This window comes from Rhea pennata, chromosome 18 (assembly GCF_028389875.1).
Source record: "Rhea pennata isolate bPtePen1 chromosome 18, bPtePen1.pri, whole genome shotgun sequence".
NCBI lineage: Eukaryota > Metazoa > Chordata > Aves > Rheiformes > Rheidae > Rhea > Rhea pennata.
In genome coordinates, this window is record NC_084680.1 from 7,598,722 (window position 1) to 7,619,806 (window position 21,085).

The 21,085-nt window shown below is 37.5% G+C and overlaps 1 protein-coding gene across 2 annotated transcripts in view; it reads right to left on the reverse strand.

Annotated features, from left to right (window-relative positions):
• Window positions 1-2,750: 2,750 nt before the first annotated feature.
• Window positions 2,751-21,085, reverse strand: part of CDK5RAP2 (CDK5 regulatory subunit associated protein 2) — an 81,089-nt gene continuing 62,754 nt past the window's right edge. Inside the window, exons 30-39 of one of the 2 annotated variants that reach the window (XM_062590919.1) lie at window positions 17,590-17,706; window positions 15,504-15,693; window positions 15,164-15,285; window positions 13,558-13,806; window positions 11,402-11,661; window positions 8,894-9,040; window positions 6,744-6,882; window positions 4,117-4,163; window positions 3,990-4,026; window positions 2,751-3,236 (exon numbers count right to left, since the gene is read on the reverse strand). In XM_062590919.1, the coding sequence (XP_062446903.1) occupies window positions 3,994-4,026; window positions 4,117-4,163; window positions 6,744-6,882; window positions 8,894-9,040; window positions 11,402-11,661; window positions 13,558-13,806; window positions 15,164-15,285; window positions 15,504-15,693; window positions 17,590-17,706 (1,304 nt within the window). In that variant the 3' untranslated portion in view covers window positions 2,751-3,236; window positions 3,990-3,993. The remainder of the gene's footprint in view (window positions 3,237-3,989; window positions 4,027-4,116; window positions 4,164-6,743; window positions 6,883-8,893; window positions 9,041-11,401; window positions 11,662-13,557; window positions 13,807-15,163; window positions 15,286-15,503; window positions 15,694-17,589; window positions 17,707-21,085) is intronic. The other variant, XM_062590918.1, reaches the window with a different exon arrangement.

A 21,085-nucleotide genomic window follows, 5' to 3' on the forward strand; every position in this document is an offset into this window, starting at 1 on the left:
GCTTATGCAGCTTCTTTTCCCCTTGCATAATTATTTCTAAAGGAAAATTTAATTTTGCTCAATGGCAACAAAGTTTAACACTCCATAAGCTTTGTCTTTTGCAGCCCTCCATCTGGTAAGCGGCTTTTTCTTCCGTTAATTATTTTTAAACCAGCCCAGTAAATTGTGTGTGTGTTTAAAAGGCACTTCTCATTAAGATGAAATACTTTGATCTCGCAGGATCATCTCTTTTTAAAGAGGTAATGATGTATTACAATTTTTTTCGCCAGCTAACCCAGTTTCAGTATCTGTCTCCCTCCCGGCGCCTGTGCACGCTCCCGCCCTGGAGAAGATGCACGCGGTGCTGTAAAGCGGATGCAGCTCTCGCAGCTGATCAGAAAGAAAAAGGGGTCAGGAGACGAGCTCTGCGAGGGCACGGCAGGGGACATGAAGCAATAAGTGGCAAATCATCTCAGGAAAGGGAGATTATTTATTTATTTATTTAAGTACAGATGGTGTGGAAATGAAAAAGGCTGCAAGACCAAGAGACTTGGGTGCCTATATATAGACATACAGCTGTTTCCTTCAGGTGTTGTAACTCAAAAACGTAGGATGATTAATTTTGAAAGTTGAAATGTATAGCAGACCCTGATTACATCTGAGTGTCTATAATTTAGCTACTTAGTAAAATTAACTTGACGTTTTTAGTGAGCTGTGAGGACAATAACGTGTGAAGAGACTGAAGCGCAAGTTTGACTGTGTGCTCTTTCCTTACCTCCCCCCCCCCTTTTCAATTTGCAAAGTTTAACTTTTTCCTTTTTTTCCCCAGTATCTTTCCTCTAATCCAGACAGATGAATTTGCTTCCCCCTGCTGTCAGCAAAGACGACAACGTTTCATTTTTGAGCTTTCATTTCCCTTGATGGACAGGAGTTGCATGTACTCAGCAACCATAATCCGAGACAGAGGCTCAGGACCGCTCAGGTGGGGACCGTAGATTGGGATTTCCAAGTCAGGTAACGTTTATCAGAGCATGAAACCCACAGGAAGGCCATGGGCCCTCAGACTAAATCCAGTTGCATAGTTAAAGAAGGCCTGTTTCTGAGAACTGCTGAAAAGTCAGCCGTACAAGGGAGCATGGAAACAGGCACCCTGAAAGTACAGCCTTCATGTTGTTTTTCTTTAATAAAAATACATTTACGTACACAACAGATGCAAGGACAAGTGCTAGGCGTATGGAATCTGCCAGACGACCCTGCTAACCACTATGGACCAGATTATCCGAGACTTGTGCTGTATCTAGGGCTTGTGCGGGCAGTCACCCGGAGGTCGGGAGCGCGGATGTGCCCACAGGGAGAAGGGAACAGCCCCAACCGTTCAGTACCACGTTCAAATAGAGAAGCAAAGGGATTAAGAGTGTCTTTGCAGTGGCCAGAGAATACTATATTTGAATATCAACACCTAGTTGGGAAAAGTGCGTGGCGGAGATAGTGGCTCTTACTATACATTGAAACCCAGAAACTCATTTGAACTAATCAATCAAAGCTTCGGGGAGGGGACTGGGGGAGCTCCTAGGGCTTGTCTTAGGCTCCGTGTGTTGTGCACGGATTCAGCTGAGTGTGCGTCACCAGAACTGTCAGGCTGACTCATGGCTCTCAGCCAACTCTTTGGGTGTACTAGCTATCTCCACAACCACATCCCAATAAACATAAACGGCTCTTCTGCGAGGGGGACTACTGCAGGTTGGTTATTCTCTAGGGAGCGCTAGTCAAGAAGCCAGTACAACTGCAAGCCTGGGTCGAGATCTCCCAGACCTGGTGCATAGCTTCTTGGATGACTAGTGACATCATCAACTTGAAACAAAATCATGCTTCGTGTGAAATTCATTTATTTCAATGGAGCTGTTGTACCCAATCATTGCTTTCAGTTACGGAGAGAGTTAAATTAGCCTGCCTTCCCGGGTCACTTTGTGCCACTGACAGCACATCGCATATAGTTGGTTCTGGCTGCTCCAGCAGCCAAGACTGAAGGTAAAATTGAAAAGGCCACAGGTGGGATGCATGGAGCAGGTAAGGAGCACAACTAAGTATATTTTAGGATAATGTTCTCTGGCTTGGCCAAAATATTCCTATTATTTATATCAGCATGGGACATAAAAGCCACATAATAAAAGATTTCTTTAAATTCAAGAAACATTCTTATGGGTTTTTAGCAGAAAAATGGATGTCACAACTGTCTTACTGTGTCCCCCAAAATGTTCTTCCTATCCGTACAGATCTCAGCAGGGTCTAACGTTTTACCAAAAGCAAAATCTCTTTGGATCGTGACTTCTTGAAAGCAAGTTTCCAATACCCACGCTGAGTCATGACAGGCACTTCTACCACACCTTACAGATGCTGCAGATAGATACGGGCTGGACTAATTTCAGTCACTCTCAGGAAACAAATGATCGACAGCAGCTGTTATGAACATTGCAATCACTTGGCTGCCTTGTTCAGTAAGTAAGCGCTCACATTTCTGAGGTTTTAAACAAAATAACACAAACAGATTTGTGGTTGTTCTCAATTTTAATGAATTGCCTGATTCTAAGTAGCATTTTCAGATCTAGCATCAAATCTAGGTTTCTAATAGGATAATGAGAAAGCTCAGCATCAGGTAGCTTCCAGAAAAATCTTCCAGAGATATGTTTATGTTTTATGTTATGTTTCAAATGCTTTAAAATACTGAACATTTCTCACAGTACTACAAAACAATGACAATTGGCAGAATTAAGTACTTTAACTGCATTCTTTAATTTCAGCAATATAGAAACAGTTGAGAGGTGGATCATGCTCTTGATTCTTTCAGAACCTGTTTGACTATAACAACAAGTGGTTTTCTAACACAAGTACAAATACAAAATTTCAAATGAGCCAGCTTTTAAAAAAATCTGGATTTTTCTTCAATACTTCCAGTACCTGTTTTCTGTAATAAATATTAAAAACCATCCTTTACATCACAGAACATGTTAAATAAGTTATTTACCAAAAGCTTTTCTTTTCTTTTTTTCCTCTTCTTTTTTTTTTTTTTTTTTTTTTTTTCTGACAAAGGCTGACTCCAATAAAAGAGCTAAATGAACATTTTTACATCAATAAATAGTAAGGCACGAAGAAGCATACAACAGTCACGGGAATAGTCTTTATTAATGGATCTTTCTCCTTCAGAGAATCCTTTTTTTGCTGGTGTAGGAAGCCGCTTTTTGATTCTCTGCTGGTTGAACCTGATTAGAAAAGCAATAATTATTACTATTTTGCAGTACCTCAAATGCACACCATTTGTTCCTGGTGTTGAGCCATAATCCTGCAAAAGGATCTGTAAATATGAACTCCTATATTCAGCAGATCTTCAAATTAAAGTGATAATGTTTCTATAAGCATACAGACCTCTTTATGTCATGAACTTGTAACTCAGGGAGGGATGAGACAACAGTATAGCAGCTGCTTAAGCAAGGGTTTTGAGAAGGCACTGCTGACAAAGATAATGAAGGAAAGATTCATAGAGAATTTAAGGGAGAGCAGGGAAATGTACAATCATTCAGAGTGGAATGGTGTGAGGAGAAGTATGGGATTTACGGGACAAGAAATATATAATATCCTTCAGGGAGTAAAGTCTGAACCTTCTGGGAGAAATCAAATCTGAAGAGTGAATAGTCAAACACTCAAACTAATTTAATACACTGCATTAGCAAATAGCTGTTTACAGAAGCTTTGCCTATTGGGTCTATATTTTAAAAAAGCAGCGCCAGTTATTAACACATACAGCAGCTTTAAATAAGGATTCTTTTTGCGAGCTTAGCCAGTAGACAGGTTATTAGACTGTGACCTGCTGAAAATAAACTACTGGAAGAAGCAGCCAGACATGCAAATATTAATCTAGAGAAAGTATCAGAAAAGTTACTTGGTTACTTAGCTAGTTGCTTGTTCAGTCATAAAACTCTAATTTAAACATTAAGTATTACGGAATGCTTACTTACCATGCTAAACTGTTGTCACGTAGACTTGATCATAACACTGTGCCCCAGTGGCAAACCCAAAGCAAATTAGACTAATGCTAATGAATGTATGCCACCAGCTTTAAATGTAAGCAGAAATTTTACTTACTTCCAGGTTTCCTCTAGCCTTCTTCAAGACATCATGAGTTAAAACCACTGGAAAGAAAGAGCATATTAAACAGAATACTGCATGGTTTTTCTATAAACTTCTCTTTACTGGAATCTTATGCCCAAATATTAACGTATGCACATACGTTTACAAGATGGCCAGTGACCAGGCAAGCCCCACTCTCATGCAGCCCCCTCCCCACCAGTTCAACTTTCTTATCAAAATCCAGAGCTGGTACTCCCTCCTAAACATGTTTTAAAAGCTCAAGCTGCTGTACAAACCTCCAATTACAACAAGCCAAGATACAGGGGCAATATTATAAAAACAGAAATAGTTATAGTGGAGCAGAATAATTTGCTCAGGACCACAGGGCAGGCCAGAAGCACTGCCAGCACCAGAATGCCATTTCCTACTCCCTTGCCTATATTCCAACTACCACTTAATCAACTATTCAGATGTAAGCGCTGTATGGGAAGTCTTTTCAAAGTGTTTCTCCCGTAACAAGAACTATATATGTGAAAACGGACATCTCACCACTACACTTAACATCACAGGTGTGCACAGCCCCATGTGATACTGATGACCTGGATCCTTTGATCCAAGGTTATCAAAGGGATCACCTTCTGTCCATTTTAAGGAAAGATGGTGAATGATCTAACTACAATTTAACATATTAGGTAGATTATTGAGGGCAGGGGAGGCTGAGAGAAACAGTAGGATGGAGTGGTTTAGGGAAAGGATGAGATGGGAAGAGGAGGACAGATGGCAAAACAAGTCAGCTAGCTCCTCCAGAAGTTCAAGGACAAAGCAACCTATATATGCTTAGAGGAAAGCATGGGTGGCTTGCTCTGAAGAGTTCCAAGTTTTCTTTATTCATGCAGCTAGTTAGCCTCTGTGGGGAGAGAAAAAGACCTGTGAATGGAGGAGGGGATGCTTCCAAACAAAACTGATATTTAGAAATGTCAGGTTAAATATGTGATTCTCTACTCTGTGTCAACTCTATAACCACTGAAAAATACCACTCACAAGTACCAATTTAATATTCCAGTCTCAAAAATAAACAATTTAGCCATAATAAAGATTTTTCATTACAATAATAAGAACCCAACAACTCCAAGGGTATAGCTGTCATGAGATAATTATACCCTTGGCAGATTACTGCAATTTGGCATTGCATTGTTACATGTTCAGAGGTTCAGATGAGGGTTATAAGCAATGAGTTCTCTCTCCTGAAGAAAGTATACGGAAAACTCGGAGCCACAAGAATGTTCCAGTCCCTGCCTCTAAACTTTTTTTTAGGAATGCTGAAGTAAATAACAGTGGGAGCCCGGATATTCTCCGTGGAGCTGACCAGCTAACAGGGAATGAAGGCAGGCAAGGTCACCTCCTGGGAAGCCTGTGGTTTCTTACTAGCAAAAGGAGAAAGGAAGAAATAAAAAGAAAGAAACGTATACATCGTAATAAAATTCAGTAGCTTCCTGTGATTCATCAGTTTTGTTGTATGCTTGGTCAGGAATTTGTGTACGGATGCAATTTAGAAACATTTCTGAAATTGCTCCTTAAGGCAAAGGTAACTTGACATCTGTAATTCTCATAATCAATGAAACTTACAGAAAATTGTATCTAGGTCTTTCAGGATAGCAGAGTGCTCTCTGCTTATAGAGATCTCTGCTAGTAAATTCATTTCACCTGGCAAACTAGAGCTTTGAAAATCAAAAATATCAAATTCAGTACATGAAGAGAATTCAGAGTTTGTGACACTAATAGTGAAGCTGCTACTAGCCAAGTAGTACTTTGCATTAAGAAGATTTCAAAAAAGGCAGGCTTCGTTTTATTAAGACCTAATTAAGAAGAGGTTGAACATGCTGAAAAGAGTGAGCAAAGTTAGAGGGAGATGTTCGGTTCTATTTTTGAAAGTGTGGGGTAGAGAGGGCAGCGGTAGTGGCTGTAGGGATAAGGTGTTGGTCATTACACCAGAATCTCTACCATTCATGCTCTGCACAGCCCTACTGAAATTACCCAGTAAGTCTCCAAGAGATGTCACTGGAACATGAATACTAACCAAACTAAATCAGTAAATCTATCTGACAGATTTTATTTGGACAGATGTTAACTTTGATTTTCATATAGCAACTCCAGACTGAGCTATTTAACATTAAAACCTGAACAAAACATTACTTTGTATTTAATACAAGTAACTTCCATGTCACTTGATACAGCACCTTTGAAAGAAGTGACCAAACCAGTCAACAAATACTAAATCAAGAATCTTCAGGCAGAAGGTATACGTAACATAGGTATAAAAATTATAAGCTGTGGAACAAGATAACATTAATAGCTCTATGCTGCATTTAAATGACTTGAGCAACTTAAGTATTATGGCCATTTTCTTTAATTTGTATGTTGTGTAACATCTTACATTCCAAATTAATTATTTGTGAGGACATGAATGCAAGTCATTCAGTCCTATCTCTAAGAGAAGTTAATGATAGATTTTCTAAGAAAAGAAATCCACCTCTAGCAGTACACGTATTGCCAGAGCAATTGGGAAGGCAGAGGAAATGTATAGCTAGGTAGCCATGAAGTATAAAAATAAAATAAGAACCAAGAATGCAGCAATCACTAACACTGATCAATGATGACTTTCTCCATGTTTTCCTTCAGCTGGTTTGTGGAGTGCAAGCGTTTCACTGTGCTGTGTAACTTCTTTTCTTGCTCAGACAGTTTCTTACGCAACCTAAATATTTCTGCTTTCATTCCTTCATCCTAAATTGAAAGAATATTATATCAGAATTATTATAAAAACTACATTATACATGGTAAATTGCTATATAGTTTTGTACAAGAGCCCTCAAACTTCTGCAGGATACAGACAAGTTCTTTAAGGAGTGCCACATCACTCACTGCCTGTTGCTCCAGCTTCACTTAACTCCTGCCATCTGCCACAAGGCAACCAACATTTATAGAGGAAAGCGTTATAAGGAATGAACTCATGTATTCTTAGCTGACTTTTATCACAATTAATTGTTATGATATTCTGTGAAAGGACTTAACACCACTGTTTATTTTTTTGCTTTTCATCTTCCATTCCTTTCATTTCTTTTGCTCTGAGCTAGAAAACATAATAAAGGCCAGTGCTATGGGACCAGCAAATATCCCATATGCCAGGTTCAAAACTTCCAGCTTCCTTCTCTAAGGCAGCTTCAACAGTGGATGCTAACTTAATCAAAGGCCTGAAAGGCAGCTTACAAGTGACAGAGACAGTTTTATTGCAAAATTACTTGCTAGCATCATTATTTAAGGTTCAGTTTTCACCACCACTTCCATCCAATTATGGGCAGTATCTTGTAGAGAAGGACTACTAGTAGCTCTGACATAGTCTGCCAGTATTGCTGATCTGGATCCTCATACAAATTTAAACTTGAACATTTTTCTTGCTGTTGTACCACTTGTTAAATAATAATGTCTTCTGGAATTCTCCCCTAGCATTTAGCTCTTCAGAAGAAGTGATTACTAACAACTCCTGTGGGGCTGAACAGAAGGCAGTGAATACTCAGTATCTTTTAGAATCAAACTTCAAGACACATTCTTTCATATACTGCATTTAAGACATCAGAAGCAATCAGATGTCCTTATGATTTCAGCACATTGGGTAAGAAACTCTAGAAAAGATTCTATAAGATTCTGATTAGGTTTAGTCTTGGAGACGGACATCTCCAACACTGGGTCAGATTTTCAGGGACTGATCCAGATCAAGAAGGTTTAGATCAGTAAGAAACAGATGCATCAGAGAAATACTGAAACATTTGTGCATCTGTATGTTATGTTCAGATACAGCAATCCAGGCCAGCATATAGCTGTCTATATAAGTTTTATATATACGGGGAGAAATGAAAGTGTACACACTTCAAGACATTCAAAATACAGAATTGTAATATGAGTGATCTGTATTAGACAGTACAGTTTATTCTTACTACTTTTGTGATTTTACACATTTAAGGCCAATAGAAAATATTAACAAAAAATGTTACTAAAATCATATATAAAAAATTTGCTTTCCTAAGCCTTTAGTTTTTCAGCAATATACTGCCTCCCTGAAGAAACGCACACAAAAACCTCAGGGAAAACATTTCAGATTTATTTTAAAGCCAGAGTTTGAAACAGTTTCATTGTTGAGTGGTAATATTATAATACTATAGATAAGTCATTCTTCATTCAGTTTACTTTCATTCATTTGCATAGTACAATCCTTTTTGGTTAAAATATTATAAAACTTGTCTTGAGTTTTTGTCACACTAAAAAAATCTTTGTTTTACAGCTTAGGCATCAAAAACGTAAAAGTAAAATGTAGCTCAGTTTACATCAAAGTTGCTGAAATTTTTGTTGTCATTGGCATATACATAATCAAATTGAGTTTGTGTTTTTATAACAGGGAGACCAATCCTTTTCTCATTAAAATGGAATGGTTGTCATCTGCCTACATCTGCTGACTATTACAAGAGAGGTGTAACAGACTGCATCTTTACTTATGAAGTCTTTTGTGAATATATCCCCCAGCACACACTATGATCAGGACAGAAAGCCAGTACATGTTCAGCCTTAGTCTTCAAAGACTAGAGCTACCTAAATCTGCGTGGCCAGAGACTGCAGACTGGGTATCCTGGGTTCATGATCTTCAAAAGATTTTCCTGAGTGACATGTTCCTAACTTGTGCATCCTGCTCAACACATGTTACAACAGTTCAAAAAAACCCAAACAAAACAAAACATAATAGTACCTGAGTGCCATGCGTAGTATTGGGTGCAGCTTTCAGTGGAAGGGAAACTCTCCAGAGAAGTTTCAATAAACGCGCAGCCTCTTCTAAAATCTGCTGTACTGTGTGAATACTTGCAGAAAAGCTATGCAGTGGTGCTTGGTCTGAAACCTATAGCGTAGGATTACAGATATGTTATATATTACCTTTAAAATATTATGAAATTGTCATCTTAATTAATAGTGTAAATACAGTTAGTAAGATTTCATTTTTAAGGTTACGTACACAGCTAGTGGGTGCCACAAAAAAGATAATTTATTAGTTTAAAAAGACTCTTGAATTATACATGATGTGAAAAATTGAGGGAGGGAGAATATTTATCCTAATCAATAACCATGATTAATAATAGGTTACATTTACTAGATTTTCTATGGAAAGAGTTGGCAATTCTCTTCTTTCTCTATTTGCATTTTGTGTCATGGTATTTGAAAGTCAAATGACTACAGACATCAATTTAAGCAATATAGATGTTTCTTCCTTAGCAGACCCTTTAAAGTGTTCCATTTAATGCTAAAATAACTATCAGGACACACATAAAATGTTTTCCTCTGCTGATAGATGAGAAAGCCAAATTGAAGAAATTGCATAAATGTGAAATAAAGGAGAAAAAGGAGGGAAAGAATGCAAGGGGAGCAAATAAATTACCAGAGCAACTGCGATAAAGAAAGGGGGAGGGTAGTGAAAGAAAAGCATTCATGCTTCCTGCCCCCATCCAACGTATCATCTGAATACTTATTTTGCATTGTTATCTAACCAGAATCCTCCTGTCACGTAAAACATCCCATTTGCTAAGTAGTCTAAAACTTCAGTGATGCAAAAGCTCTGTAGGAAACTGCAAATTGTGAAACATACTGCTTTTATCTTTACACAAACCAAAAATGTTAAAATCTTACAGGGAGGTTACTTTTTCAGGCATTATTAGTATTTAATTAGGTTATTTGAATATGATACTTCAGAGAGTCTTAATTGCCATCCAGACATTGTTTTACCACGTGAATACATGTGACACCACAAAAAGGGTTTCAGAATTGTTGTAAGCTGCATCTTCAATTAGCTTTACTAATTATAACTATGAAAGAGAAACAGTGCAGACTCAACCATGCAGTTACCACTTTCTGTTTTTTAAAAACCCACGGGCATGGTTTTTACAACATTTATATTATTGTAAAATCATAAGAGTGGAAGGGACCTTCATTAGTCACCTAGCTTACCTTCTTTCTCCAAGGCAGGAAAACTCTATATACAATTTTTCAAAAACATTAATGTAACCTGTTCTTAAAAAAGTGTCTCCAGTGACAGTGATTCAACAGTGTCCCTGAGCAGTCTCCATTCCAGCATTTCACTATTTTTACCACTGGCATATTTTTCAAATGTCTGATCTCAGCTTTTCCTGTTGCAATTTAAGTATCTTAGTTCATTATTATCTGCCATGAACATGCACAAATCATTCCCTTCCTTTTGCTGAAGCTGGTAGTTAGATTTGTCTTATTCCATCCAACCCAAATACCCAATACCAGCCCACTAACTGTATCCAGGAATTAACAATAATAAGTAATAACAGAATGAAGTAAATAAATGTTATTTTTCTCTCTGGATTTTACAGGAAAAAAAGTTAAGTATCTGCTATATAAAATACTTCCTTTCATACGTTAGTCAATACGAGGCAAACATTTAATTGCTTGAAGAATTATTATGCTTAAGACTACAGCAGGCACACCAGTGACTTGATATAATGGTGTCACATGTGATTCAGAAAGGAGCATACACTGTGTCTTTGAAGACCAGATTTGATCATTAATAAGATATTCAAATTGCTAGACTAGCTAATGATACTGCTAATGTATTCAAAAAATACCAGGAAGCGGAAAAAATACAGTGCAACCCTCATTACATCACATACATGCATCAGTCATTAACATACAGTTATCACCTGGTGTTGCTAGAGGGCAAAACATAGGTATGTGGGGTATTTATCAGCTATGTATCTTCAGCCACAAATTAGCTTTCTTCCAATTGTCTCATATTTCCTGGGCTTATCCAAAACCTTCGTTATAACAAAACTGCCTAAATTATTTTTATCTTTAGGTTACTGATACATACCTTCAGTTGAAACCCTTCTAAGCATTTTAGAGGTTTATCTGTTTTGTTTCGTTTTTTATATAATTTTCCAGTATAACAACTACTAGTTTCTGAAGTAAAAAGCAAGTAGTTCCACCTTATTTGAAGTTGCAAGTAAAAGTGAGATTGCTTATTAAAAGACCAGAATGAACTGATCTACCCATAGCCTCATTAGCCCAGAATTACACATAGGTGCCTGCATCTAGATGAGTCTTGGACTGTCAAAGTTGAGGTGCCCCGACAGTTATTCAGAGAAGCCTGCTGCACCATTTGCCTGGTTCTTTGTTTGTGTAATCTATACACCTTGCATCTCTACGCAAAATTCACCGTCCCCTAACAGCTTTCACTGCTTACCTTTATTCCAGGCTCCTGCAGTTTCATACCAGTGGCCTCTCTCAAAGAAACGTCCATTTCTGCTAAAACCTGCTGCCCTTCTGAAATCTGTTTCCTCAGAGCATTATAATCCTCAATCAAGCCAAGAACATGCCGTCCATTTTTGTCTGCCCACATACGATGTCCAGGCACAAGACGAGGGGTACATGCAGTGCTAGAAGAGGAGGTGCTACTGCCATGTGAAGTACTGTCTAAATCATCTTTAGATGCTAAGTGTGTGCCTAGGATAGAAAAAAAAAGGAAGATTTAACTTTTTCTAACCTTACATGAAAAGCAGATCAACACTAGAGTTCTATTAATCAGAAAGTCTGGGATAAGGGTGATATGCATGTTTAAGAGGCTTTTGCGTTATTTTTGCTAGTGACATGCACTGTCCACCAACATTTCTGTGAGCAGCAGGGCATCTGCAAAGATTTTCTATATATCAAAATGGTAGCGAGAAGAGTTTATCAGTAGAAGTGAACTTAAAATTTTTTTTAAAAAGAGATCTTCCAAGCCCTGCTTGTGTTCCTTTTTTTTGCTGATGTTACACTTGGGGTCAGGAAGCAGGGAAACACAGCTGGTTTTCTAGTAGCGAGGGCATGTATCTGCCAGCATTTACTTATATTTACGATCTAAGCATCTATCCAAAGCCCTAGATATCTCTCAAAATCAAGTTGTACTCAGAAAATCTAAAATACATCCTGAATGAAGACGATAAAATCAACAAATATAAGCTTCCTATTTACTCTCCACAAAAAGTATGACATTCTCCTCAGCTATATAATCCATAAGACTGTATCTATATCATCCCTCTTCAGTCATTCTAAATTCCCAAATACCTATGAGAAAAAAAAATACACTGTGGGAAAAGTATGACAGTACCTCTAGAAAGCCAATAAATTTGGCTGTGACGTTCCAAGGAATCTTCCTGGTCCATATCAAACCAAGCTATCAAACCTGTATCTCAATTTTCTCAAGGAAATAACTAGCTTCTCAATTTCTTAACTGCTTAACTTGATATAGGTCAAGAGCAACATCTAGGACTCTATCTAGAAAGTTATCAGGAACAAATGCAATTTGGGGATATTGGTAATACATATTTGTTGCCTGATAGTCACTCCACATCTACTTGATCATGACTGGCTCTAAAGAGACATTTGTGTAGGAAGCACATGATTGTAAGTTAATGTGCAAGTAGTAAGGGCACAGGAAAGGCTAGCAATCCTTAAAATTTATCTGCTGCATTCAGCATCTGCCTGACTCATACAGAGTGGTGTGGAGTATGCTCATTATGTTCTTCACCTGAAGTATGACTCTGATCAGGCAAGGTGGGCCCTTCAGAGAAGTAAGGTGGTAGGAAAACCTGCTACATCTCATGAGCTCTCACACTACTCCTCTGATTAGTGCAGCTTTCTCTGTGTGGTGCATATGGTTAGATAGACGTATGTGCGCAAAGTGTGTGAACAAAAAGCTCCACTATTATTTCTTCTCAGAACATGACATATACATGTACAGGCAGGAGGGTTGGCTTTATGCTGTAAGTACAGAAAGCTGTTCCTATGAAGGGTATATTAGCAGCAAAGAACGTTCTTATGCCCTTGTACCCCATACACATTTCTACTGGGGCCACAGTCTAACCCTGAGTGTAAACATCACATTTTCCCCAATTTGCTGAAATGATACTGCTTAACAGTGATTAAAATAAAGATAAAATATTCTTCAAGGACATAGAGGGGACAAATGATTTATACAACCACCACATTGTGCACTTACTGATGATTCTTGAGCAATATATAGTCACCCTTAGCAAATGCTATAGGGCTGTGCATTAAAAAGAATTCCCAGGTAAGCAAAATTTATGGCAGTTTAATGCAGGCATCCTTCCATCTCAGACACTGCCTGCAAACGCCTTTCCTGAATGAAAAGCATTTGACAGTTGAAGGCTATAAGACGGTACAGTGTGCATTTCACCTCTAGATGCACTAATAGCTCTAACAGGAAAGCAATTTGAAAGGCTGATAGGCAGCTCCTGAATCACACAGTTGATGTTGTACGAGGCTTTAAGAGAAAAGCAGCATCTTTAAAGAACAAGGCGTAGGTTCTACAGTACAATAAAAGCATGTATGGCACAGTACCATTCATTCCCGCATAACGCTGAGATTCTTGTTTGAAAAGGTAGTCGATATTCACAGCTGACATAGAGCCCACTTCCTCTCTCTTTTCTTTTGAAAGCTGTTCCTCTAATTTTTCATGCAAAGTCTTGTTTGTCTCTATGCTTCTTTCAAGCTGTACTCGCAAACTCTGTATTTCAGTCAGTAGTTCATGTAAGTCAAGTGGATTATTTTGATCTTTTCGAAATTCTTCTGATGCACCATGTCTAGAATCTGAGAATATTTTAACAAAAACACTTAACATCTTTAACAATTAAAGTAATATTAGCTGTTATCGGAATGCTGAGCAAGTAATTTATAGCCAGCTTTATCCTCAATATTAAGAATTAACTACAAACAGTATTGAGATAATAGTTTGACAAAAAAAGGAAGTCTTAATTGCTTCTACCCTCAAAAGACTTAAAAAGCTGAAAATTATTTTCACTTTGTCCGTAAAAGCTAGCAAGTCTCATACCAAAAGCAAAATTATAATAATAAGAGAATGAAGAGGATTTACAAAATTTGAAGTGCATTAATACACAGTCTAGGGAAAGAAAAAGGAACAGGTAATCCTGGAGTGAGGAGGAGGGATCAAGTACATCTGGGAGTTTAATTTTATATACTGAAGGAAAAGGAGAACAGTGATCACTTGGTAACCAGAGGAACCAATCTGAACCTCTGAAAAGCAAGAGCTGTGTTCGTCTTAGAAGGGAGTCAGTACAGAAACAATCCCATGTATTCTTTCATACCGAAACCAAACTGTTCTCCAGAGAGCAGGAAGGGGCTCACAACAGCATGAGGACAGTGCTGCTACTCTCTAACTATGTTATGAGTTCCGCAAGGAAACTTACTTCTGTCCCTAAGCCAGCTTTTGCTTAAAGCTCTCTGCCAACAATTGGGAAGAAAAATTAACTTCTACATGAACTCTTAATCAAAAATTTGCTGGATCCTATAGAAAGCATACAGCAAAGACCACCTTTCTGGTCTGATAAAGACGAAACTTCTATCAAATCACATCATCAACTATGTGGTGGTGCAACCACCTTAAAGGGGTAGGAAGAGTCTCATATATAAATCTCATTTCTACCTCTCACCTTTAGTGACAAAAAACACATGGGAAATTATTAAATGTCTCATTTAGAAAGCAGTGCCAGTACTTCTCTCTAGCCGTAGAGGGAAGACACTATTCCCATATTCCGTCTTAAGAGAAAGCACAAGTTATCTGAGTAAGCACAAGCTGCAGGAATGGAACAGCAAGTGTTTAGATGACAAGTAAATACTCAATATCTCCATGAAGCTTATTCAGCCTGAGCCACTGCTTCTTCAATACTTGCAGTTAACTTAGCTGCTAACAAGATAAAAGAAACTTTGGTGTGCCTGCTCAGAACATAATCACACAGCACAACTTCACAGCTATATTCTTATGTAAAAAGTAGCATTCTAGCCTCAACTTGCTGCTTTATTTTCTCTAGCAGACATAGGTAGAAGCAAAGAAACATTGACCTAGCCTTACTATCCTGACAAGATCATGTTCAGAGACGGAAGGGTTGCAAGGACCAAGAACTGTATAGAAACAATTGTGCATTTGTACCTGTCTTCCTTCTCCTTGCTTCTTCCAACTTTTCATAGACCTTGAGTTCAATTCGGAGTGACTGCAGTAATTTGTCATTCTCAGAGAGCTGATGTTGCTTTATATTCACTTCTGTTTGCAACCTGTAATGTTCCAATGCACCTCTAAGTTAAAAATTAAATTCTTCTTATTCTTCATTTCAAAATCTAAAACCCATTCCCCTTTCTTCCATAATTTTTCCTTTGCCTTTTGAATATAGCTATGCATCTCATTAATGTTAATGGCCACAGCTAAACACATGCATGTCACACTGACAGTTTTCTTCTCTAAATGAATGTCTAAATATGGACAGACTCAATACCTGTTTAATTCATTACGACTGCTGTAAATCTCACGCGTCAGATATCTGGCTTCATCCTCCTTTTTGCAAATTTGTTTTTGCAGTCTTTCATTTTCTTTCTTGATGCATTCATAATCCTTGTGAAGATGCTCAATGATTGCATTCTTCTTAGAAAGAGATTCTCTTAACTTTTCATTTTCCTTTTGTTTGTCTGCAACAAGAAGAAATGCAAGGTATTCACAATGCCCACAACACACTGAAGCCACGCTTTTTAACAAAATCAGCTTTCTTAGAGACAGACGAAGTAACAGCTGCTCTTGTGAGCTTTAGGATTGCAGTATTTTGGTTTTTTAATTATTTTTGGTAGACGCATTTTCCATAACAGTACAACATTCAACCTCCAGGACTCCCAATGAATTCAACAAAGGATCTCAATAGGAACCTGTGCACATCCTGACACAGCAAAGGCCCCCAACACCTCTTGAAATTGTTCAGAAGGATAGCATTCAAAAACTTGTAGCAGCATGTTTCCGAAGCAGGTACGTGAATTTTGCCTAGCCTCACCAAATTACAAATTCGACTTCTTTTTAGGAAGGAAAGAGCAGATTAGGGTTGTTCCCATCTCTTTGTCCCGTAACAGTCCCTCCATCCTCACCCTCCTGGAGCTACTTACCTGCTAACTCTATCATACCAGTCCTTCTTTCCTTGGAAAAAGCAATTCCTCCAAACTGGTTCTGTGCCAAGGAACTGTTGGTAGGAACAACTGATGATATTGAGATACCTACTACTAGAGAGGCTTAAGGGACAAATAACCAAGTTTGTGACCCTAGGTTTAACACTGAGGAGGTGGCAACCTCGGTGAAGAAATGGAGAGGAGTTGTCTCATTTCCTGACAGTTAGAAATTCACTCATCTTCAGCAGATATCGTAATTCCCATGTGCTGTTAAATATGTGCATCCCCAGCCCTTCACTACTGAAGAAGTCAAAGCTAGGACTAGACAGAAAGCACTTGAGACTAAAGCAAGCAGGAGGTACTTAAGAGACTTTTCTTTCTCCAGTGGCACTAGGGAAAAAAAAAAGAAAAAACAAAGAAAAAAAAAAGAAAAAAAGAAAAAAAAAAGAAAAAAGAAAAAAGCATCTCATAAACTCCAGAGACACTGCCATTGTTTTAAAACACAGGGGTAGCAGAGTGTTTGATTCATCATGGTTCTTATACAAAGAAACCCTGATATTATCATATCATATTGTCAAACATGGAAACAAGCAAGAGTGGTAACAACTTGTATTAATAAAAAAGCAGAACTTGAACAAACTGTTAAGCACCAAGAAGTGCTAACCAGATGAGAAAATGCATGACTCAAAGATGCACGAGTACTTTTATACAAATAGGCTCTACATTGCCCTGAAAATATAGATACTTATCATCTAATTTTAGCTTAAGCTGCCTTTAAGAACTGCTATTTGCTGGTTTTCTTGAGGGAAAAGAATAGAATAGACTTCTAATGTTCTCTCTTCACAGTCGTGAAGATAAGGAAATTTTAATGTTAATCTAAGAGATTACAAACACTTCTGAACGGTTTCCCCCAGTTCTCTTGCAAAGTGCCTCCAAAAAGATACTTAACCTGTCCAGTCAACCCTCTGCAGCAGACTCCTGAACCTAGGAGTAATTAGTTTGTTTCCCTTTGCAATTCTTCTGTATTGAATAATTTCATTAACAAAAATAATTCTGGTCTATATTGCATGTTTGTTTGTTTGTTTGTTTGTTTTAAGAGAACTTTAGAACAGAGGCATGGGGAAAAAGGAGCAGGAAAACAGTATTAAAAAGCACAGAGAAGAAAAAAAGAATATATAAAGAGAAAGGAATGCAAAAAGAATGAAGAAATGAAAGCACATTTAAAACTGAAAATGCTATGAATAAATATAAAGAAGGAACATTGCTCCATCTCCTTCATCACTGTTAAACCCAGTTGGAATGCTTTGAGTACGGAATTTCAGAAGTGGGAAGAACTGAGAGGCCAATTTAATAAATGGACTCTAAAGACTTTATTGTTTGCTAATTTGGAATGAGTTGTAGTCTACTTCTGTAAAGCATAGTTTTACATTTTACCTCTGGATCCTTTTGCTAGCATTACATTCAGAACTTGATTTTGCTTCCTCAGGAAATGAATTTCAGAAGTCAGGGAATTATGTTCCTCTGAGCCATGGATAAAAATGTTTGCAGAACCTATAAATATATACATAAAAATGATTTATGAGTCATCCCTAGGTCATTAAATATTAAACTTCCCAGACAAGAACAATTTAAAAAATTGCAGAGAAAACATGCTATGCTATCCCTTATATGTTTTAAAGGTTTTCACCACAAACTGAGAGGCAACTCAGGTTAATGCCAAGTGACTCAAAGCTCTGCATCACAAATACCTCTCATCACTGGCCAGTCATTAACCAAATTGCAAAATTACCCCTAGCAGTTTTTACCCATCAGCCAAAAATGCAACAGGACCAAGTGCAGGAGTATTTTCCAACACAGATATTCTTTTAAAATGATATAAACTGTACAAAAGTCTACAGCATTCTGTAAAATTCTTATTTCAGTATTCAGCTGTTCATACTCTACTGTATTTAATGCTACCATTACAGAGGGTAGCTAACAATAGAAACTAATCCACAGTGGGTAATGCAGGAATTAAAGGTAGTAACTCTGATAATACATTTGCTACCCTGCCATTCTAGAACATAAAGCTGGAATCATGGTGCTTGCCTCTGATTACAAACTGAGAACACATTTATGATCACAGGGATGGAGACTCATCAGTCTTAAATTTAGGTAACTAGGGCTTCCATCAATAGCCAATGGGAGAAACAGGCATGCATATCCAGAGAGTGACCCATCCGATGTAACCCCTACATGCCTCTCTGCAGATGAGTTGCACTGTCCTCTAAGATGCTGGCTCCAGTGCCACCAAGAGGAGCTCCGTGTAGCCAGCACTGGTTTAGATGTCTGACTTCTGGATATTTAAGGCTATAAATCCTATTCTGCGGATCTTGTGGCACTAGTCATACAAATCTAGCTGTTAAACTGAGTGTCCAGTTGGTCAAATTCCAGTCAGGAATTCCAGTCTGGGTATTGTATCTACACTATTCATCCCACAGTGGTATGTAATGTTACACTGCATTCTGGAAACTGCCTTATTCCAAATTCAAGGTAGTTGCCTCTGAACTGCAAATGCAGTAATTGTTATTGCCCCTTATAACCTATTTATAGTCAGTAAAACACTTCACAACCCACTGGAATTAACATTACTATTAAAAGTTGATTAGTTATCCCAGTAACTATTATGCTTTAGAGCTTGAGAGAAGTACAAGAGCATCAACTATTTGGTTGAAAGAGAAATAACTGGCTGGCAAAAAATTAGCAGAATATATGAGGAGGATGCCTTTCAGCTCTGGCAGTTCAATTCAACCTTAGTAATCTCATTTTATTGTAATCCCAACTGAAGATTTTACTCACTACCTAACTGGGACGTAGTGTGCCATGATATGCACCTCTTGTTGTTACTGAAAGACTCAACGGCCCTGGAAGCCTGGCACTAATGGTATTTTACTATCTATATGTTAAAGAGTTGAGGTAGCTATGTGAACTCAAAAGCCTTTTTCTTTTCAGATTTTAACAAAGCAATTCAACTTGAAGTGGCAAAGCTTGATGGCCTCATCTTGATTCTAATTTAATTTATTGCCCATCACCCAGCTTTATCCTATTTAAAAAGTTATGCTATCACAGTCCTACTGAAAAGCTTTAGAATATAACTATTAGTTATCTTACAAAATAAGGGATAATGTAGATCGAGTGGTACTAAGGCCACAATCCTGCAATTTGACCCACTACTGGGACTACTACTTCTGTGCAGAACCCTGCTGACATCAATTATACTCTCCAAAGATGCAAAGGTCCAACTAACCAGAGTAAAGTGGAGCATCAGGACCTACAACTGCAGTACACTGAGTTTTCATTATGTTATGTGCCAAAAAAGTGAGTGCTAAGGAAGTGTACCTTGAAGGTTTCAAAGGAAACACTGATTGAAAGACAGACACTGTAGAAAATCACAGCAAAGGGGAAGGAAATAAATATTCATTCCCAGATAAAGTAAAATAAAGATGTACTACAGTTGAAAATAAGTCTGAGTATATACATTAGTTACTTATGTGCTATAAAAAGCAAACAAAAAAACTTTTTAATGTTAACTGCTGTTAATAACATTTGAACCAAGTAAACTCAAAATTAAACCTTTGATTTTATTTTGAAGCTTAACATTTGAATGATTGAAGCAATTATTTTAGTTCTACTTGCACTTCAAATCTCAGCTCTAAAGTAATGATATAGTCATTACTGGCACTTTTGTCATTTATAGAATACTAGAAGCCAAAAGGCATTCAAATACTTAGAAAATCTAAATACTAAAAGCAGGATGGCAAAAATAGTGGGCAGATGTGTATGTATACATACAACATAGATTAGAGAGATGGGAATACTTCTACACATTAAATTTTGTTGAATAAACAACTCAAAAGAAAAAGAATGTAAGAGGCTTTCATTAACAACTAAGTATGTTACAACTTTGTTTTGCTTTTTAAAGGAAAACAAAGTAAGGATATTAAGTAAAGAGTAAAAAAGTTTTTAAAGGTTGTGTGTCAAGGATAAGATCTGCTTCAGTATCAGGTAGGAATTTCTTTTTACATTGAAAGCCAGTAACATTTAGCTACTTTTTCCTTTCTTCTCCAAATATTTCCTCCATTGGAAATATTGGTAGGTGTACTAAGGCAGCAAGAAGACAGATGTAAGGCATAAGACAGTTTATAAAGAAAATATACTTTCACTGGATTAATGGATGTTCTTGCCAGAATCTTTATGAAGCTGTAAAAGAGTTGGAACTGTTTCAGTGTGGTTATTTCATGAGAACAGCATGCTTTCCAGCAGTGTAAATACTTCATGAATGAAATGGATGCTTTTTATACACCTTTCCATCAATGTAAATTATTCTTGAAAGCAATCTGCCATTTGTAGGTAGTATCCATTTAAACAACAACAGAAATGGATCATGGAGATGATGTAAAACATAATGAATCTAATGTCAGTATTAGTGAAACTGAGTAAGAGGAAAGCATGTAGGTATTTATTGCCTGCTTCCACTGTGAGTAATATTGCATATTAATCAATTGCCCTACGGCAGAAAGTGTGGGAAGGAGAACAAGAACAAAGTAAAATGTGGGAAAGTATGCCTGGTTCTGTGTGCTTGAAAAGGTGCTACGAAAGCCTCCTTAGTGAGAGCCTGGCTATCTTCTTGTGAAAAGTTTTAAATGTACCACAGAGCTTGGCTTTCAAAGATGTTAAACACCAACAACAGAGAGCAGTGACTCTGAATTTGCATTCCTATTTTCAGTCTTTTTCATCCACTGATGTATATTAGAGTTTGGAATGAAAACCATCTATGTTAAAATTTCTATCAGTTCCTGTCAGGTATTTCTCATTAAAAAACTCACAATTCCATTTTGTGTAGGCCACATTTATCACACCAATCAAATCAAATGACAAGCTGAATATCATA